Source organism: Rhipicephalus sanguineus, chromosome 4 (assembly GCF_013339695.2).
Source record: "Rhipicephalus sanguineus isolate Rsan-2018 chromosome 4, BIME_Rsan_1.4, whole genome shotgun sequence".
NCBI classification, from domain to species: Eukaryota; Metazoa; Arthropoda; class Arachnida; order Ixodida; family Ixodidae; genus Rhipicephalus; species Rhipicephalus sanguineus.
Window position 1 is genome coordinate 43,585,309 of NC_051179.1, and position 19,926 is coordinate 43,605,234.

The following is a 19,926-nucleotide window of genomic DNA, read 5'->3' on the forward strand; positions in this document are numbered from 1 at the left end:
TTTCTAACACTTGTGTCCAACATGGTACCCTGGATCAAGCTGAGCTGGAAAGCCTGCCCTGCACTGTATGTGCATACAGTGGTTGCCATGGCGACACCCGGTGAATTTGCAGAAATTTGTGCATGTACCCTGGAATGGCCCAGCTTCTAAACTGACGGGTGGCACCACTGCAGTGTTGCCAGTAGATATGGACATACTGCAGCTCCACACAAATTGACATCCTTTTTTAACCCTCGTGACATCAGTAGAGTGCACCTCGACAGCTCTGGGTCATGTGACCCAAGCAGAGGCTTCGCACGTCGTCACACCGCTGCTGTTCAGTTGCAGAAGCAACTCTATTTTGGCAGTGCCTGCGATTGGTCCATGTTGGGGAGGTCTGTAACCTATGCTGTGCTGTTCTATTTTGCCAGCATTACTGCCAGAGCCAGTGTTGACAGAGCGTGCAAACAGACTCTCATAAACCCGACTGTACTCAGCAGACCTGCATCTGCTTTTTTGCCTGCATCTTCTGGCAACAGATGCTGGCAAAAAGAAAAGCCAAAAAACTGGCACTTTCATCATGCATCCCAGTGCACGAATCTTTTTTTGGACTGTACTGGTTCACGAGACCAGACTTGAATTCGCACGAGTGCAGACTGTGTAAATGAGACGAACAGAAAATTCTGCAATTGAAATCTGCACACAGATGACTCATTAGGTACTCTCCGTTTAGAGAGTGAAAGGAAATATTGTTCAGCTCCTAGTCTCGCAAGAAGTGATTTGCTGCATGAATCGTACTCTCGAAAACCAAAATGCATTTTCGTAAAATGCAACTGTACCTACAGAGTGTGCGTAAGAAAAGAAAAACAATACGATGAGTCAACTCTCAACTCTTTATTGTGCACAGGACATCAAATGTTTTGGGAAACTCCAAATAATGGCACTAGCATTAAGGGAATGTCCAAACCACACAGGAGGGGGGTACAATTTAGATGCGTCTAAAACCGGGAGAAGCACCAAAAGGTGCGGAGACGAAGTGCTATTACAGTTAGCCGAGAGAGAGAAAAAGAAGTTTCGGGAGCCCCTTAGTACTCGTGGTTTTTGATAAAGAGGATCTCTTCGGCAGCCGCTCCAGTAACACCGCCCTCGTACTTTCCTAGAGCAGCGTCGCTGGTGGCCTGTGTCGAAAACAGAACACATCGTCGCAACAGTTTAGACACCGTCACATTTACCCTTCACAACGCCGTAAAATCCGAGAGCTCTTGAGCAAAACAAAACTGCACGATGCAACCACGTCTTCGTAGAACCTGCGTGAATGCATGCTGGTCCATTCTCGAGCAATAAACAAGGCATTGCAAAACGGCAGTACACACTACTCAAAATGAACGCCTGATATAGCATGCAACACGTGCAGATATCAGACTTGCAAGAACTCGCAAGACAAACATGCCTAACAGTTTTTGACGAGCAAATTCTCGCAACCACAAGCAACTTTCTACGGTACGTCCACCTAGGCAGGCAAATATTTGGAAAAGTGTGCAAATGCTCTGTTAAGGAATGTCAAAAACAAAGTGCGTTTAGAAACGGGGCCAGTATTACGCACACATCCAACAATATGGCTGCACAAATGCAAGTAAAAAGTCTAGACTTATCATTTCCTACCTACGTGTTGCATGTACATAGCAAAATATATTTTTTAGGTTATTGTTTGAAGAGAGTTAGAACACTTGTGTCCAACATGGTACCCTGGATCAAGCTTAGCTGGAAAGCCTGCCCTGCACTGTATGTGCATACAGTGGTTACCAAGGCGACACCCGGTAAATTTGCCGAAATTTGTGCATGTACCCTGGAATGGCCCAGCTTCTAAACTGATCGGTAGCACCACTGCAGTGTTTTAACCCTCGAGACATCAGTAGAATACACCTCAACAGCTCTGGGTCATGTGACCCGAGTAGAGGCATCGCACGACGTCGCAACACTGCCGTTCAGTTGCACAAACACCATTTTGGCAGTGCGTACGATTGGCCCATATCGGAGAGGTCTGCAACCTATGCTGTGCTGTTCTATTTTGCCAGCAGTGTTCCATTTTGCCACCGTTCTACTTTGCCAGCATTACTGCCCGAGCCAATGTTGACAAGAGTGCAAACAGACTTCTATTACAGTTGAACCCCTTTATAAGAGACATGCACCAGGGAGCAATTGTCTTATTATATGAGGAGTCTCATTCATAATCAGGGTACCACGTATGCACAGAAAATTCTATTGAAATCTGCACGCAGATGACTCGTTAGGTACTCTCCGTCTATAGTGAAAGGAAATATTGTTCAGCTCCTAGTCTTGCAAGGAGAGAAGTGAATTTGCTGCATGAACCGTACTCCCGAAAACCAAAACCTGTGCACATTTTCGTTAAAATGCAATTGTACCTACAGAGTGTGCGCAAGAAAAGAAAATTGATACAAGGAGTCAACTCTCAACTCGACTTTTATTGTGCACAGGACATCAAATGTTTTGGGAAACACCAAATAATGGCGCTAGCATTAAAGCTAATGTCCAGTCCACACAGGAGGAGGGGTACAATTTAGATGCATCTAACACCGGGAGAAGCACGGAAAGGTGCGGCGACGAAGTGCTGTTACAGTTAGCCGAGAGAGAGAAAAAGAAGTTTCGGGCGCCCCTTAGTACATGTGGTTTTTGATAAAGAGATTCTGTGAGGCAGCCGCTCCAGAAATGCCGCCGCTGTACTTTCCTAGAGCAGCTTCGTTGTTGGCCTGTGTCGAAAACAGAACACATTGTCGCAACAGTTTAGACACAGTCGCATTTACCCTTCACTTACTCGGTGTGGATTTCATAAAATCGTTATGACCGGCAGGCACCACCTTTACCAGAATAAGGCTGCACACTTCTCAAAACAGTACACTTCTGCGAGTATCACTAGTAACGGCAGATGGCAAAAGGAAAACAATTTGTCACATACTACGGGCAATTCGCTTGGCGCAACAAGGCTCGTAGAATATGCACCCCTGATGCATGAGTAAAGTCTATAAAAGTATCGGTTTCTGTACACAATTTCCTTTTGTAAATAAAGGGCCTCGTAAATAGAGGTATGGCAAGAAAAATTCAAAATATAACATTCTCAACAGAAAAAAAGAACGATGCCAAAAAATCTGAGAGCTCTTGAGCAAAACAAAATTGCACGATGCAACCACGTCTTCGTAGAACCTGCGCGAATGCATGCTGGTCCGTTCTGTAGCAATGAACAAGGCATTGCAATACAGAAGCACACACTACTCAAAAGGAACGCCTAATATAAGCATGCAACACGTGCAGATGATATCGGACTCGCAAGAACTCGTGAGACAAGCATGCCTAACAGTTTTTGATGAGCAAATTCTCGCAACCACAAGCAACTTTCTACGGTACACCTAACTAGGCAGGCAAACATTTTGAAAAGTGTGCAAATAAAAAATGCTCTCTGAAGGAATGTTTAGAAACAGGGCCACTATTACACATACATCCAACAATACGGCTGCACAAATGCAAGTAAAATGTCTAGACTTCTATAAAAATTGGGGTAAAATGCGTACAAATTCGTAAATAGTGAATGCAATTTGCTACGCACTGACAAGTGGTTCCATGCATCAAAGTACAAAAACACGTCAAACTACTATAATCACAAAAAAGCGATCTCATCAACTTGATCATCAAGCCATGCAATTCTAACAAACAGTTGTTCACTCTTTTCAGCAGCGGCAAAGTGGTGCTCAGGGGAAAAGCAGTGCAGCCGCAGAAAGTGTAGGGGACTCTCGTGCATTTGAAAGAGTAACGAAAAAAGGTCGTACAGCAGGTGGTGAAGTTGCAGATAACCAAGAACAGTAGTAGTTAACAGAAAACTACAAGGTAGGAAAACTACAAGGCTTCCCAAAACACAATGGGGGAACATTAACGAAGAAATTAAGGTAGGTAAAACAGCGCCACAACTCAAAAAAAAAAAAGATTCCCAGGCTGTGCCACGTAGAAAAAAAAGCAAAATCAGTAGGTGTGGGTGGGGACAAAGTTGGACTGATCGGCGACCAGGCTCTGAATGGAACCAGGGGAGTAGAGCCCTTGGCAAGCCAAGTGGTTAGCCTAAAATAAATTGGAAAATAAAAAAAGGCAGGGTGAGGGTGTGAGGGGGAGATGGGAATGTGGCAGACAGAGGAAACGAAAAGAACATGCGTTACTAAGACATTGCTTTTTGCATTCCAACAAAGTTGCGACAGCCGTCGTCCCCTAAATTAGCAGTCTGGTGAAGCTTCAACGGCCCCGTCTGATGTTTCGCAAAGTACACATGCTCCAAGCCCTCATATACTTGTCCCCATACGGTCTAACCTGGCCTATAATGAAGTTTATTCAGACATCAAAATGCCATTATATTACATCTGATACTACTGCTGTGTATGGCAATAATAGAAAATTGCAGAAATGTAGAAAATTGCAAGCATGATGAGACAGCACAGGACTTTCCCCGTAAGTTTTGGTAGCTTATCAATAGCTTGCCAAGCCAAGACAGCGCATGAAAAAGCTATTATACTACACTCAAACCTCGTTATAACGAACACAGATATAACAAATTTTCGGATATAACGAAGTTATTTTTGTGGCATATGCGACTTTGTTATAATGAGGTTTGAGTGTATGAACTTTCACGCGATACAATCATTAATACTGATGCAACTGATTTGATCACGCAAAGTCAGTATGCTGGCTTATCTGGTGACAAGCAAATCCACACTACTGGCCGGTATGTGCACACACATCTACATGTGCAATTGAGATATCAAGTTTCTCTTGTAGAGCACTGGGCATTTTGCCTCCTAGTAGGAGGCAGCTCAACAGCAAACTTCTGCTATCGGTTAAGTTATAGTAGCAGTATAATATGGACAAGCAATTTTGTCCATTGCATCAATTGTTGTATTTGTTCATTTAAGACGTTCTGTGCAAAGCAGCAAGGCGTACAGACCTGTGAAGTGTGTACAGCTTCCTATTGCCGAGTACACATGTTGAAATGCGAACACGTGCAGCATGCGAGACTACCGTGCAACTATCACGCTACACTTGCAGCATGCGGCACAGTAACATGCTACATTTGAGTCGCGAACTCAACCATGCCAAAGGGACAACGGCTTTAAATTAGATGATGGTCGCAAACTAAAAGTTATGAAATTGACAATTGTAAGAAGCACAGGACAGCAATCAATATGAATAATGAATCTAGACTGTTCTGTATTACCATCTTGCTCTGTTTATTAAAAAAAAGTTTTTATGCATTTACCCTTATATATATCTGCAACATATTTTATATTTTGAAGAGTTATCAAACGTCACACTATGCATAATAATTTTAATGTAAATAGAAGGGAAATCAAAAGTATGCATGCATTATGATGAGCATTGCCATGGGAAGTTCACACATTGAATAATAATCCACCGACCATTATTTGATACGATAGAATACTAAACGGCTGCTTCATGTTTTTTAAACCACCATAGTAACAACTTAAAAAGGCTGTTTATAACCTAACATCTTTTTCCTTAGCACATCACACATGTTAACGTTATATAATATTGGCAGAGTTCCTAACATAGGTAGCTTTGGTTGAAGCTCATTTGCTGTATTTCACCCAGTGTAGCCCACAGGCAACGAACCTATTGCTGAAAAAATTTCCACGACATTTTCATTTTCATTAATATCCTTAATTTTTGTATATATTGCATGCTTCAACAAAAAAAGGGCACTGTGAACCCCATGCAAAGAATATTGTAGCAGAATCTCAGTACCTAGTGCAAAACCATAAGTGTTCTCCTATAGATACTATTATATACATGTTTAAGGCAATATTTAAAAGTCGTATCAATATTTATGGCAAATCGCGATATGACCATTTGGTTTACTGTAGTCCTCTAGCCCACAATAATGAGAATTTTTTATTTAGTTCAGAAATTTCATTAACAGAGCGAAAACAGTAACACATCGTACAATGGTTTGTCTCTGCAGCTAGTTCGCCATGTTTACGAAGGTGAAGTATCTGTAAGCAGCGCTGGCTTTAATATCTGGGGGCTGCCACTCAGTTTTTAAAACCTTTTTGACCGCACCCTCAAACAGATCTAAATTGTTTTGCCTACAGTCGACGACCGATAATTCGGACTCCACGGGGAACATAAATAAGTCCGAATTATCGAATGTCCGAAAAAACGAATGCGTCAGAAAAAAAATACTTTTATTGACACTTCAGGGTCCCAGTGGCGGAAAAAAGTTGTCAATGCGTTGCTGCACGCACTTCCGCTTACGTGCAACCAAGTCCGCCTGTATCTCCGCCAGTGTGATCGCTGTACGATGACGAGTTGGTTTCGTTCGTGAAGGCAACGCGTCTGTGCAGCGCAGTTAGAGGTCGCACAAAGAGGCAGCGTGAATGGCGGCGTGGCGCATTTGGGTTCTCGCCTATTAAATGCGTGCACTACGCGTGCAACTGCACCAGGCCACATGCACTACCGAGCAGTTGACTGAAGATGCTTATCGTAAGGCTTGTCAGCGATTGAGCCGTACTGGCACGTTTGCCACCTGCCGCTATCACGCCTCCGAGCATTTCCACTGCTTATCCGTAAAGACATCACCGCACAGCGCCGTGATAGCGGCCCCTTTGAATTTCTGGTCCGCTTCACCCCATAACACTTCGGCATTGTGACAAAGCTGATTTTCGGACTCTGCTACTTTTGCAAACAGGTCGACTCGTGAAAGCGCTGGTTCGAACCTACGAGATGATAGACGCGGCAGAGGTGGGGGCTTCAATTATTGCCTTTCAGACCTGCAATTTGGGCAGAAAGTCCGAAAAATCGGATGCCGAAGAGTTTTAGCGTCCGAAATTTCGGACGTTCTTATCCATTGACGTCTGTAAGGCTGGCGACGGTGCCGCGAAAGCGTCCGAATTATCGAGCATGTCCGGAAAATCGGGCGTCTAGAAAATCTGACTCCCGTCGGCGCTGGCGCTGGTGTCGGCGCTGGCTGTGAGGGCACCATTGGCGCCATTTTAACTCAGATCTTTTTTGAGACAGCAGAGCGTAAATAAAGCAAGTCTCAAAATAAAAATTAATGCGCGCGCAAAACGCTTTACCGCAGACACATTCGACAGAATGGCAGAATGGCGGCGACAGCGCGGGCGGGGATACAGGAACCGGAATGTAGGATGTTTGCGATGTCGATAAGATTTCCCACAGTTTTCCAATTACGGATCTCTGAGGCATAAAGTAGCGATCGAAATAAAGCGTCATAGATCACCAATTAGCTTTCGTTTTCATCTCTGAGGCCATACTTTGTATGATATGGGTGCCAGAGGAGAGAATGGCTGGTGATTCGGCGTGCGCTAGTCTCGGATAGGGTCCGGATTATCGAATGTAGATCTGGCAGCTGTCCGAAATATCGGTCGTCTTTACACATTACTTCTATGGGATCATCGGCGGTGCCGCAGACTGTCCGAATTACCGAGCATGTCCGAATTATCGGTGTCAGATTTATCGGTCGGCGACTGTATATATGTAGCTTATCACCCAAACTCAGACTGTTTCCGTTCTGAAGACAACTTGCTAGAGGGTAAAGTCATGCCACAAGAGACTGCCGTTTGAGGCACCAGCATGCACGACTCACCTTGGCACGCTTCATGAACTCCTCCTGGGCCTGCTTGACATTGGCAGGCTTGCCACTCCAGGCCTTCAGGGCACTGGCTTGCAGGGCGCGGCCAAAGCTGAAGGTCAGGTGCCACGGTTTCTTGGCAGGGTACTTGTTGATGGCATCCAAGTGGATGGATGCCTCCTCCTCAGACTGTCCTCCAGAGAGGAACACGACGCCTGCATGCCCATGAAAAGCAACAAACTTCATGTCGTGCAGTGGGGGAGGGGAAGGGAGCAAACACTTTGAAACTAATAAAATCTCATTGTCAATTATATTACACTTAAATCCTGCCAAGAAGAGCACATGAGAATCGGGTCCATACATGTGAAAGGAGCCTTGCTCGACAGGCTGTGTGTGTTCCCGCTCGTTTCAGCAATAGCCACAATATGGCTTTCGTATTGCCATTTGCATTCGTAGTCCTACTACTGCACCGTACGCTTGGAGGTGCTTCATCTCGCCTCCGTAATTACTAATTTCCCTTGTCATCAATTTTTTTTAACGCACCACTAGATTAAAATGCACATTACAGAACATGCCCAGAACTATGGAAATTTATGCTGTCCATCGGCTGCCATCCTTGCAGTATGCCTGCAAGCTTCCCTTCCATCACTCATTGCATTGTCTTCAGTTTCTCATAAAGTTTTCTTAATTTTAAGTTCTAGGCCTTGTGATACAATGGTTAAAGGAGTCCTGACAAAAATTTTCGCCCCGCGTTTTTTTGCTGCAATGTGTTGCTGGGGGCCTGTTAGTCATAACACGGCACATCGTTTGCTGCAGTGCGCGATAGATAATTACAAGCTCCTCATTACCGACAGCCTCAGTTTCGGTTTGACAGAGCTCCAAAAACGACAAGCCGCCGGGTGCAACTATCACCACCTAGCGAGTGAAACGCTCGGTCACGTGAGCACACAGAACAGTGACGCATTTCCGCGCGGTCTGCCGTCGTCAGGCTCATCATCGTCTGATGGCAACAATTTTCTTGCGGCGGGGATGGAAGGAATTTTCGACGTGGCGAATCACTTCAGGTTTGACCCGCTGGCGAGGAGAGATTCGTCGGGAAGCGCATCAAAACAGAAATGGCTGCTACGGCGTCATCATAACTTGTACCGGCTGCAACGGTTACGTAGGGGAAGTAGGGGGGTCACCTCGGGTCACCTCCGAGGGTGTCAATGCACCAGGTGCGGCCTATAATGCTGGATCGCGCTCGCGAACTTCAAAATTCATATAAAGTACCTTCCAAGCTTTATTCGCTGTCGATATTTTGCAGATGGTACACGCACGTACACGGGAATCGATCCAGCAGGCTACCTCGGCCGCGAAATTTTGTGTCAGTACCCCTCTAAAGAGTTCATGGTGACATCAAACATCACTCGTGGAGAACGAGGATGGGGGTGGGGGTAGATTTGGTCAGCTTCCAACTCATAAGATCACAATGCTACGTGACGCCAGCTGGTGACTAAGTGTTCCACACTCGCCGTTACGGCTGTGAGCGAAGCTGGCTAACGCTGCCAGCCATACACAGACATAAAATACCCAATAAAGGTGGACTGAAAGAGACTGCTGCTGTAGCTCAAGTGGTTCCTACCTGCGGCAAGTAAATTTTTCATTCACTAATTCCTCTCCATTTATGTCAATTACTATATGCACAGTTAAAACATACAATTTCCCCTATATCTTTGCTTCATTGTCTGTTGACTTCATTAGCTTGTTACTGGTGGAGAGGCATTTTGATAGAAATTGCAAGAGCAGGCGCCTGTGTTTTCTGGCATTGCATAAAAGACTGGGCCTGCAAACAATGACACAAATAAGTGAAAAACGTTTGTGGAGTCTTCAATTCTGTCTAGTGTCCGTGTTTGCATGCCCCGTCTTAACACGAATACGTACCGACTAGCTCAGCTCTCAGTTCTAAGCTGGCACTGCAGCTTCTAGTGCTGGGAGCAGAAGCTGTACGCACCGGGAACGGCGGGCGGCACGGTCCTCTGAAGGCAGGTGACGGTGGCACGGGCCACGTCAGTGGGCGTGTACTTCCTGGTGCAGCTCTGCCCAGGGGTCACCATGTTGGGCTTCAGCAGAGTGCCCTCCAGATAGACATGGTGGTCGTTCAGGGCCTTGTACACAGCGGCCAGCACCTGCTCGGTGACCTTCTGCGTCCGTTCAAGGTCGTGGTCTCCATCGGGAAGCACCTCGGGCTCCACAATGGGAACGAGGCCCGCCTGCAGCCATTGGATAAGCAAGAGAACACAGTGAAGCCTAACATCACAATCTCATTCTGTACAACTGTGTTGAAAGGACACTAAAGGCAAAAAACATTTTATGTCAGAATGAAAGGTCAATGCTTGAGAATCTCTAAAACCTCAGTGTTATGCACAGAAGTGCTTTAGTAATCGAGAAATTAAGGCAATGTAGGAATTAAGAAATTAAGTATTAAGTTGGACATCGATTGGCTATAGATCAATATTAAACGTGGTTCCAGCATCTAGTGAGCTTAAGCATATGCTTTGCGCCATTGCTGGGTATTGATTGGTTATTGATCAGTATTGATAGGCTATCGACTGGCTTGACCAAGCTCAATTGGGCTATACTACATTCACATTTGACATATCTTAACTGAAGTTAGGTACAACTTGGTTTTCACAAGTTATCCATCGTTCATCAATCAGTACAGATTGATGCTACTGGCTTGATTAATTAGGTTGGACTAAGATCACACCAGTATAGCCAAGTCAGGGCTGGGCAAAGATACTTTGAAATTGTATTGCGATACGATACAAGATACTCAGGCAATAAGTATTTGAGATACAGATACAAGATACCACAACTCCGATTGTATCCGATACGATACATTCCACTTTTATCTAAAGATACTTCAATACATTCTAAAATTTTTTATCATATATCGGTATTTACGGTAATGCAGCACTAAACGCCCATGAACAAAAATGTTCGCTTGAATGTTTATTAACTGCGACCAATTTTGTCTCATTTGAATGAAATGTGTTAGTATTTCCAAAGTTTTGTATTTCTTGCTGAAGCTATATTACTTTTGTTCCGAAACAGCTTATTCCGTTTGATCTAGCTGCTTACCATGACAGCTCTTTATACACTTCGCTGATAACGGTTTTTGCTTGCCGCTTTTGTAATTGAGTGGAGTCGATGCTCTGCTTGCCGACCAGTTAGCGGACTGCCATCTTCAATAAGATGGCTCCGCACAATGGTGCAAATACCATTGTTAAGTTCTACCTTGCCCGTAAACATATCATGTTTTTTGCAATACCCGATCACCGGACAGGTGTGCATCAGCGAGAACGCTGGTAGCGACATTCTTTGCTATCAATCTTGTTTACGCAGAGGACATAAAACTGCAATTACTTTTATATTCTGCTTATTTGCTGGCGTAAAGCGTTCGTTAGCGATGTACTCAGTAATGCGCGATCTTCTAAGGATTTTTCTTTTATGAGAGAACATCTGCAGCCCAGAAAACGTGTCAGACGTGTTTCAAAGTTGCATGAAGTGCCGCAGGACACCGCCGCTATTCACACTATATCGCCAATTAAGCTCCGATTACCTGGTGATTACTAAAGTAAAAATATTTAGAGAAGACTAAGAAAGACAGATATAACTAAGTAAACCAGAAAAGCGGTTCTGTATCAAACTCGGGGAATAAGTATGGGAACACGATACAGGCGTAACTCCCAAGAGCTAATAATGTTGAGTTTAACGTCGCACAGAACCACAATATGATAATGATATACGCCATAGTGGAAGACTCCGGAAATTTCGACCACGTGGTATTATAAAATTTAAATGTAAGCACACGGGCATCGAGTTACTACCGCCGCAACCTAGGGTGAGCAGTCGGTCGGAGACTCTGAGGACGCGAAAACAAGCTCTCACTGCGCCGTCACAACGAGCATCTCTGGTGCGCGCACGCCTGCTTGGTAGCCCCGCGCTCGTGACCGCTTCAGTGACCAAATAATTTCAAATTTAACGTCTTCAGTGCCGCTGACACCTTTTTCAGTACTGCTAGCCTTTTAATAAAAAGAAATTCAATCCTGCCTGCATTTTATACACTTGCTGGGCAAGAAGTCGGAATTGCCAATCCTTGCCTAAGTGTCTCATTGGAGGGGCCGTAACTAATAGTGCAACAAAATTATGCAATATGTTTTCAATGATTGTGAAAGCTGATGTGGAGGAGAATAAGTGGACAAAGTTTAAGAAATATAAAAAATGGGTTTTTTTAATTGACAGAAGTTTCCATTGTTCGGTGTTTTCTTGAACTTAGCCCGATCGTATCTCTTTACTGAAAAAGTATATAAATATAAGATTCGGCAGTTTGGTAGATAAGTATGCGAAAAACGTAATGCGGATTTTTTGTCGCTCTGCTACAAGGCTTTGAGATAAAGACCTTCAAAGTAAAGAAAACATTTCCTGGGCCAATTTTGACGTTTTTTATAAAAACATCTACACTACACATAGAAACTAAAAATACTTGAGCAGAAGCAAAAACATGCATCTATTTAGTTAAAAGAAATTTCAGCTACCTAACTAATATATTTTGTGCAATTCATAACGAAAGTTGGCCAAAACAGCAGAGCAGATGAGCGCTCCACTCCACCTCTTCGTCATTGATTTCCTGTGCTTCGAAAAAAATTTTGGCGGCAAAACAAATTGCGGATCTCTTCTTTCCACTCATCAGGCAATAATATATAAAATTTTGAAATAAATTTAAGAGGTCGACCAGCCATCGTTTGTTCGATCTTACGTGCAATCACCCAACAGAAATGTTAAAACTAGGAATAAAGCAGAGAGCTTACCTTAGCAGCACGTTAAAGGCATATTGCAGTAAGCAGACCAGCAGAAAAAAAATATAGAAACATAGGTAATGTATGGGATGGACAGCTAAGAAAGAACGTCTGCTAACAATCAAATCATGATTTTAAGAACTCTTTGAATAAAAGGAAAACAGACGTACACCAAGAGAACGTCTGTTAGGTGAATGCTTGTTCTGTTAAATCCAGCATCGGCACTGTTGGTGCTGCAACTGTTAGAATCTTACTTGCCTATAAGTCAATCTCGTCGCATGTAATGCAAACTTACATCCACGAGATCCTTCAAATCGCCGATGTGTGAAAGCCATGAGACGCCAAAGCAGCCCGCCATTCTTGCATGCTTCAGACTTCGTAACGAAGCACCACACAAGAGGAACTTCGATAATGACTCCACAGCGTAATCAGCATTGTGTGCGAAAGGCGCCGCACGCATTGTAGTACGCGGTACAGGAGAGTGGCTAAGTGGCTAGTGTCATGGCACTGACAAAACTAAAAAAACAATTGAACAAAAATTCGGCTGGGTGCAGACGTTCGCGCGCTTGTCTGTCGAGACGAAGCGAGCGCCACCTCGTAACTCTGCTCAACAAATATACTGGGATGCTCAGAGCTTATCGCCTATTTTCGCTGGAAAACTCTTGCGGAAAGATCAAATAATGTCTCTGCCTTTAGTTTTATTCTGGTGACTTAGCGTCAGCAGTATCAGCGTGAGAAGCGGAGCTCAGCCAACGTTTGTTGCTTCGCACGGTGGTGGGGCGATCGCAGTATCTTGTATCTTAAGATACACGATACAATCTTCAATGTATCGGAAATACAGATACAGATACTTGTTTTGCAAGACGTATCGCGATACAGATACAAGATAACCAAAGAGTATCGAAGGTACATGTATCTTCGATACTGCCCAGCACTGAGCCAAGTTCAATTAGCTGAGCCTCTCAACCACATTAACCTAGATTAAGCCAAGTTTAGCGGAACTGACAACGCTGGGCAGAGTTTTCTGTCCATGCGAAACAGTATAAGAAGCTTACTGCTCTTATTCTTAAGCATAAGAAACTTAATCTCCAGCTCTACTGAACGAAATGGCAGGAGAAATTGAGAGAATCACCTGCTGACAGCAGACAGCATAGCGGGCCAGGACATTGGCATTCTCCAGGATGGCGAGGGGTGATGGACAGTGGTCGCGGATCTTGAGCACACAGCGCCACTTGGCAAAACGGCAGCCATCCTTGCGGTACTGGACGCACCTCTTGGTCAGGTCATCGAGACCTGAAGCGAAAATCAAACGGTAGCATTACCGACAAATACGCGATTTTTTGTTTGCAATATATACCACATTTGCTTAGCAAGAACCTGTAGTACATGTGGCTTTTTTGCCCATTAATGTGTATGTTGCTGTAGCAATTTATAGCTCTGCAATTGTACTGATGTTTTTTTTTCTTGTATGCCTTATCCGTATACCCCGTTTTTAGATGCAAAGCATCTTATAGCGGAGTTCAAACCGGTGGTGGTGGTGGTGTGCGGCGTGACCACCCTTACTGCGCATACCCTCTCCACACATTTCCTCTCCGCTCCCCCTCACCACTCCTCTCCACTTCCCCTTTCCCCCTCTCCATTTTCACTCTCCCCTCCCCTCTCCCCTACCCTTTCCATTCTTCCTCTGAAACGCAGGCTAGACATGCCAAAATTCTCTCCTGCGCAACGCCGCAATGAGCGCCAGCGCATGCGCGTCCCCTCCCCCTCTCGCACGCCTGTCGACCGCGTTCCCCGCTCGCCCTGCGAGAATTAACGGCCTGGATAGAGGGAAGACAAGACGCGCGTAGCGTTCCTCTTTGCGTTCCACGACGCGAGGTCAGTAGCATGCCCAACGAACGCCAACGGAACGCGATCGTGCAAGTGCTCCGGCTTCGCATCGCCTCATGGTCCCCTTTAGTGGGAAATGGTGTAATTTTTACATGTATAATCACAAAGCTTTTAAAAACTTTCTGTATGTTTTAGTTTTACATGTATTTTAAAACTTTGTTGCACTCCCACCCTATGCAATGCTGCAACACCAGTGTCTAAACTGGGGAAAAATAAAGACTGGGAGGGGCGATTTTAAACAGGGAACTTATTTTTCGCCAGATGAAATGAACCTATGAATTTAAAGAAAGCTCATAGGTGAGCAGTATGCCTCTAGAAAATGCTACAAGAAGTGGCTGGGTTGAGACAAGAAGTGGCAACCTTGAGACAACCGAAGTGGCTATCTGCACCAGACACCTTCGACGGGTCTAAACACAAGGGTAAGAGGTGACGGGCGTTATCTACGATAAGGGAAAGCACACAAATACTGCTGTCTGCAGCACCTCACTCCGATGTCTGGCTGGCCTTAAGATAAGACGAGGACACAATGGCGTCCAGGAGAGGCCACACATATCAAGTCCCGCTCGGTACTCTAATCACTCCCAGTGAAAGCTGCCTCAAGGTCCGTTCTGCCAACAGAAGGCAGGCAGAAGTTCTTACGTCCGACATAAGTTACAGCAAGAAATCAGCTTGTGCCAGGAATGCAGGAAGAGAGCAGTACAACAAATACTAGGTGTACAAGCTTAAAGAATACAAGCCACTAGAAACATCATATACGCCATCTAGCAATGTTATGGGCCTCTTGTAATGCTGAACACTACAATGAATGTACAAGCGTTGAAATTATTTCGCAACACTTTCTGGAGCCCTGGAATATACTGCTGCACAGTAAAACAGTTGCGCAGCAAAGCTTCCATACACATTCCTGAATGCATTCAGCACATAAGGAGTGACAGTTTACTTTCAGCCAAATTCAGCAATTGGTTAGATAACATACTAGTGCAAAGAGATAACCTGCTTCTGGAAGTTTGCAATGTGCATGGGTCATATTTAGCACACCTGAATGCTAAGTGTCCATGTCACTGAAGGGTACAATAGGTGTGCTATAAAAGCACACTTCCTAAATTTTAGAAGCTACCTTTTTTTTTAACGTTTACCGGTGGAATCGTGCGATCTTTCGTAGGAGTTGCCCTTTTTCTACTGGCAGTAATCTATCGCCTCCAGAGCAATTACACTTTAGCTAGCAGATGCACAACGCTACCTACACACTGAATGAACTCATTAAGAAATTCCATGCATTGTGGCCAATTAATTGACTTTCCTCGCAATAATACTGACAAAATGTTCCACACATTAGCTGGAAGCCTATGAAAAATTCGGATTCCGGTGTCAGCTGTAAAACAACTTTGCAAGCAAAACGTTCTCGTTATCACACTGCTACATTAATACACGTATGCACACATGCACACACACTCACAAAGAAGGAAACAGTTGAGAGCATATGATATTTGTGCAGAACAAACATGCACTGAACGTAAGAACAGCATGTGCGTACCCTGAGTAGTGCCCTCGTCGTCACAGCCCATCAGGGGCACGACACCTTTGTCCACCTTGATTCCCGGGATGATGCCACGGTTCTCAAGGATCTTGATAAATGGAGTTCCATTGTCGGCCTGCTGGTAGACTGTTTCATGGAACAGGATAACGCCACTGATGGCACTGTTCATCTGCTCAGGGCAGGTGAACAGCAGCTGCCTGTACAGGCGCCGGTGCTCTTCGGTGTTCTCGACACCAATTGCCTGCAGGCGCTTGCCCATGGTGCCTGCGTGTGGTCACAACAAGCAGTGACATACGAGGGCGTTGGCACTGGTACAAATGCTCGGGCTATTTAGTACATATTTACAATGACACACTGGCGCGTTAAAGAACAGCGAAAGCTGGGTGGAACCAAATTAGTGAACTTCCAACTTATGGCAAACTCTCTGCATTAGCATAATGCTATTGACAAGTGGTTATGATGTTGATAAAAGTACAAATGTATGAAGCACTAAAGCACAAGTATGTAAAGCAATGTAGAATTTTTGTGAACAGGTGAAGGTCGTAGCTTTGGGATGCACGTTAGTGTGCAGAAATTAAAAGCAACAAAATTAAGATACCATTGCATGACTCAATAAATCTTATGCTAAAGAAGGCAAGTCAACCATGTCACGCAATGCGCTGTAGTTATGTGGACCTGCATAGGTGTGCGCATCTTCCCATCTTTACTCCCAGAAAGCCAAGGACCAAAGGCCGGCCACTGTGAAGCACTTCATTTTCATGTTTTCATCCACTGCATGTTGTCTTTTAATCTCGACCAATGGGGGGGGGGGGGCTGATATGAAAACTCCGACCCCCCGCCCCCTTAATGGGCAATCCTGCGCATGCCTATGTGGACCTGCAGGTAATACACTTATAACTAATCTCAAAGTGACATGATCTGCTCACCTGTACTCTCATCAGCAGCCAAGATGCCTTTGCCAGGCGTCACGATGGCCTCGGCAGTGGCCTTGAGCTCCCTCATGACCTCAGCTGGAGGGTAGGAGAATTGGCCAGCCATCTTGCGCTTTTAGCTGCAAGACAGTGTGCATACAGATAAACACAACATGAGAAACCCATCGCAGATGCAAACTTGATAAATTTTCATCAGTTATAATGTAAGCGAGTGAGCGAGCAGTCATGAAACTGCACCTAACAATCGCATGCCTGTTTTAGGTTTGGATAAGCATACACTGGGCAACAGTACGTGTCAATACAAGTTCTGCTGTCATAAATGTCTTACATACACTGAACAAATTTTCTTGAGGACTCATTTTTTTGTCGATACAACCTTAACGAAAATTATAATAATATCTGGGATTTAACGTCCCAAAACCACGATATGATGAGAGACGCCGTAGTGGACGGCTCCGGAAATTTCAACCACCTGGGGTTCTTCAACATGCACCTAAATCTAAGTCCATCAAAAATGCAGCCGCCGCTGCCGGGATTCGATCCCGCGACCTTCGGGTCAGCAGTCGAGCGCCATAACCACTAGACCACCGTGGCAGGGCCCTTAACAAAAATTAACAGACACTGAAGCCAAGGAAGGTTTAGGGGACATTAACTGTACTGTTTTCACTGTATTGTAGTAAATGCAATAGTAATGTGAGGAAAGTAAAGTGGACAAAAAGATAACTTGCTGCCAGCAGGGACCGAACCTACAATCTTCCCTGCCAGCAGTAAGTTAAGGTTGTATCTTTCATACACTGCATTTGACCAATAAGGTTGTATACACTCTGTGGAACAACTAGTGCATGTATTACAAGTACGACTAATTGAACAAAAGGGTTTGTCGGCTCACATAATAGTGCACCTCACTGCTATGTCACATACCCCAGTTCAATTATAAGAGCAAGTGGTCAACGTGGCCATTCTGTACCATCTCACCCATTAGGTGGCTGATAGGCTCACATCTGTGCCGCCTTTCCTGTAATAACTACATATTTCATCAAGTCGTGTGATGCATAGCCAATCATCTGCGGTTCAAATTCCTTAGTCATGAACGCAAGCAGCGAGAGAAATCTCCCCAGGTTTTGCAGTGTTGCCTATGTATAATGCTGAGCATAGAATGACGAAAAGGAGTATGTAATGCGCCGCAGTTTACTCCTAGCAAAGACTACTGGAAAACAACTAATATTACAGTGACAAGAATGTCATATGACTAAATTACCATAGCCAATTCCAGAAACAGGTTTACGTACGAACTCCGTGACAATTGGCATGAATACCAGTCCTAAAGCCTTTCCTGGACTATTTTCACACAAGCTTGTGCATTCTGAACAGTACCCAAGTTCTAAGACTGTGCACGCACCGATTAATCACTCTTTGGATCAGCAATTCATTTCTGAATAATCTGAAAATATGACAGCTTAAGGACAGTCGCATTAGGGAAGTCAGTACTCCTGTGGTATGAAAACAGTTAATGTCAAAGCCCTCTGTGCAGAAAGAAAATAAAATAGACCTCGACAATAGAAACACGGATTCTATGCCAAGAGTTGTGAATCCTTGAGCTGGATGATCTAGCTCCCTCAAGCCTTTAAATAGACTGCCTCACGAAAAGCCTTCGCAAGGCACACCGATATTATATTACGTTTACCTGCACGCCTTTTGAAATGTGAGGGAAAATAAACAGAAAGAACGTTTAGAAATGAGTGCGGGGTACTACAGGTTAAAACAAACAAGTTACAATTAACGCATTCCGATGAGCGAAAACAGCAGCTGCAGTCCTCTTTCGGGGGGGAATGCGCCCGCGCCAGTCACGCAAGTAGGCGCCAAGGCGCGTAATTCGAGGTGAAACTGAAGATGCCGACCTCCAAACCGGCGCATCGGTTTCGCGTCTCCTTGTAGTCGCGATCGTAAACAAGATACACCAAGTTTCGCCAAGGTCACCTTGGACGTCAACTGCAATGGCCTTTGGCCCTTGCGCAAGCTATCTTGCACCCTACTACAATCGTAAAACGGTCGAGACGCCACAGCTTGAAACGTTGCCAAGCCACACTGCCGTGTTTAGTGCGCGAGCGACGACCCGAACCAAGTAAAACCAGTGCTGTTGTGTCAAAAAACACAAGGCAAAACGCGCGCGCCGGCTGAGATTACCTTGAGGCTGAGGTACGTACGCTGGTTATAGCTAAACTAAACCAGGTTAGACGTATTGATCAAACCAGAAGCAGCTTTTTCTGCACGGAGCCATTAAGCAATACAACCGGTGGGCTCGAGCGCTAGCTAGAGTTCCATGGCAATGCATACGCAATGAAACGTATCCTGTTGCACAGCGTATCTCTGTCTGGAGAAGCTAGAAATTTGATAAGATCAAGGAAGTGCCCAGGGTTAGCTTAGTTAACGATTAAGGAAAGCGGAGGTTCGTTCCTGCGCACAAATCGCATCATCTAACGCGAATATCATAATGCTGCAATGTTGCACCACATCAAAGACGAAGAGGATAGCAGCTAGGTTCTTCGAACCTCGCAGAGTCGCGCCTCAAAAAAATTCCAAGTGCGCCGTTCGTGCGCCGAGATAAAAAGCGTGTCCAGCGTTAATTCCGCGAGTTATAAACACGCCTACGAGGCTTTCAAGGCCTCTTGTTTGGTAACACTAGACGGAAGTGTCATTTCCGAGAGGCGAAACGGCCGTCGGCTCGTGAGACCGTCTCGCGCATCGATTCGAATGCCAGCTGGGTTACGGAAAATCGCTCGCGGCCGCTGAAATCTGGGACCCGAAAGGTGCCGTCGTTCACTCACCCGACAACGAAGCTCGCGAAAGCACTTCACGGGTTGAAAGGAGACTCAACGAGCTGTCGGAGGGTCGGCCTGGCTGTAAGTGCTGCCGATCGCCAGATGCCCAAGGTGACCTGTGCCGAGCTGCACAAGTACTGCAGGCGAGGCGAAGTGATAGGGGGGCGGGGCACCAATCACGCGCCACCACGCGCCTGTCGCGTTCGCTGTCTCGCTTTCTTCCTCGTTTCCACAGATGCGAGCATCCAATCGCCACAAGCAAATGCCC

The 19,926-nt window shown here is 45.1% G+C and overlaps 1 protein-coding gene across 5 annotated transcripts; it reads right to left on the minus strand.

The window, feature by feature from the left end:
• Position 1: 1 nt before the first annotated feature.
• Positions 2 to 19,896, minus strand: LOC119389860 (fructose-bisphosphate aldolase). 5 transcript variants are annotated; one of them, XR_007415745.1, is made up of 8 exons: positions 19,665 to 19,896; positions 16,834 to 16,958; positions 15,905 to 16,171; positions 13,616 to 13,776; positions 9,636 to 9,894; positions 7,658 to 7,857; positions 1,903 to 4,104; positions 2 to 255 (listed from the first exon to the last, which is right to left on the minus strand). XR_007415745.1 is itself a non-coding variant. In XM_037657265.2 (7 exons), exons 2-7 carry the CDS (start codon positions 16,943 to 16,945, stop codon positions 1,065 to 1,067), a joined length of 1,092 nt encoding a protein of 363 aa, XP_037513193.1. In that variant the 5' UTR covers positions 16,946 to 16,958; positions 19,665 to 19,896; the 3' UTR covers positions 859 to 1,064. The 5 variants fall into 5 exon arrangements, 3 of the variants coding, with proteins under 3 accessions (XP_037513193.1, XP_037513192.1, XP_037513191.1); XR_007415746.1 differs by lacking the exon at positions 2 to 255 and adding an exon at positions 859 to 1,286 and having other exon boundaries at positions 3,199 to 4,104; XM_037657265.2 differs by lacking the exons at positions 2 to 255; positions 1,903 to 4,104 and adding an exon at positions 859 to 1,157.
• Between the last annotated feature and the right edge of the window lie 30 nt (positions 19,897 to 19,926).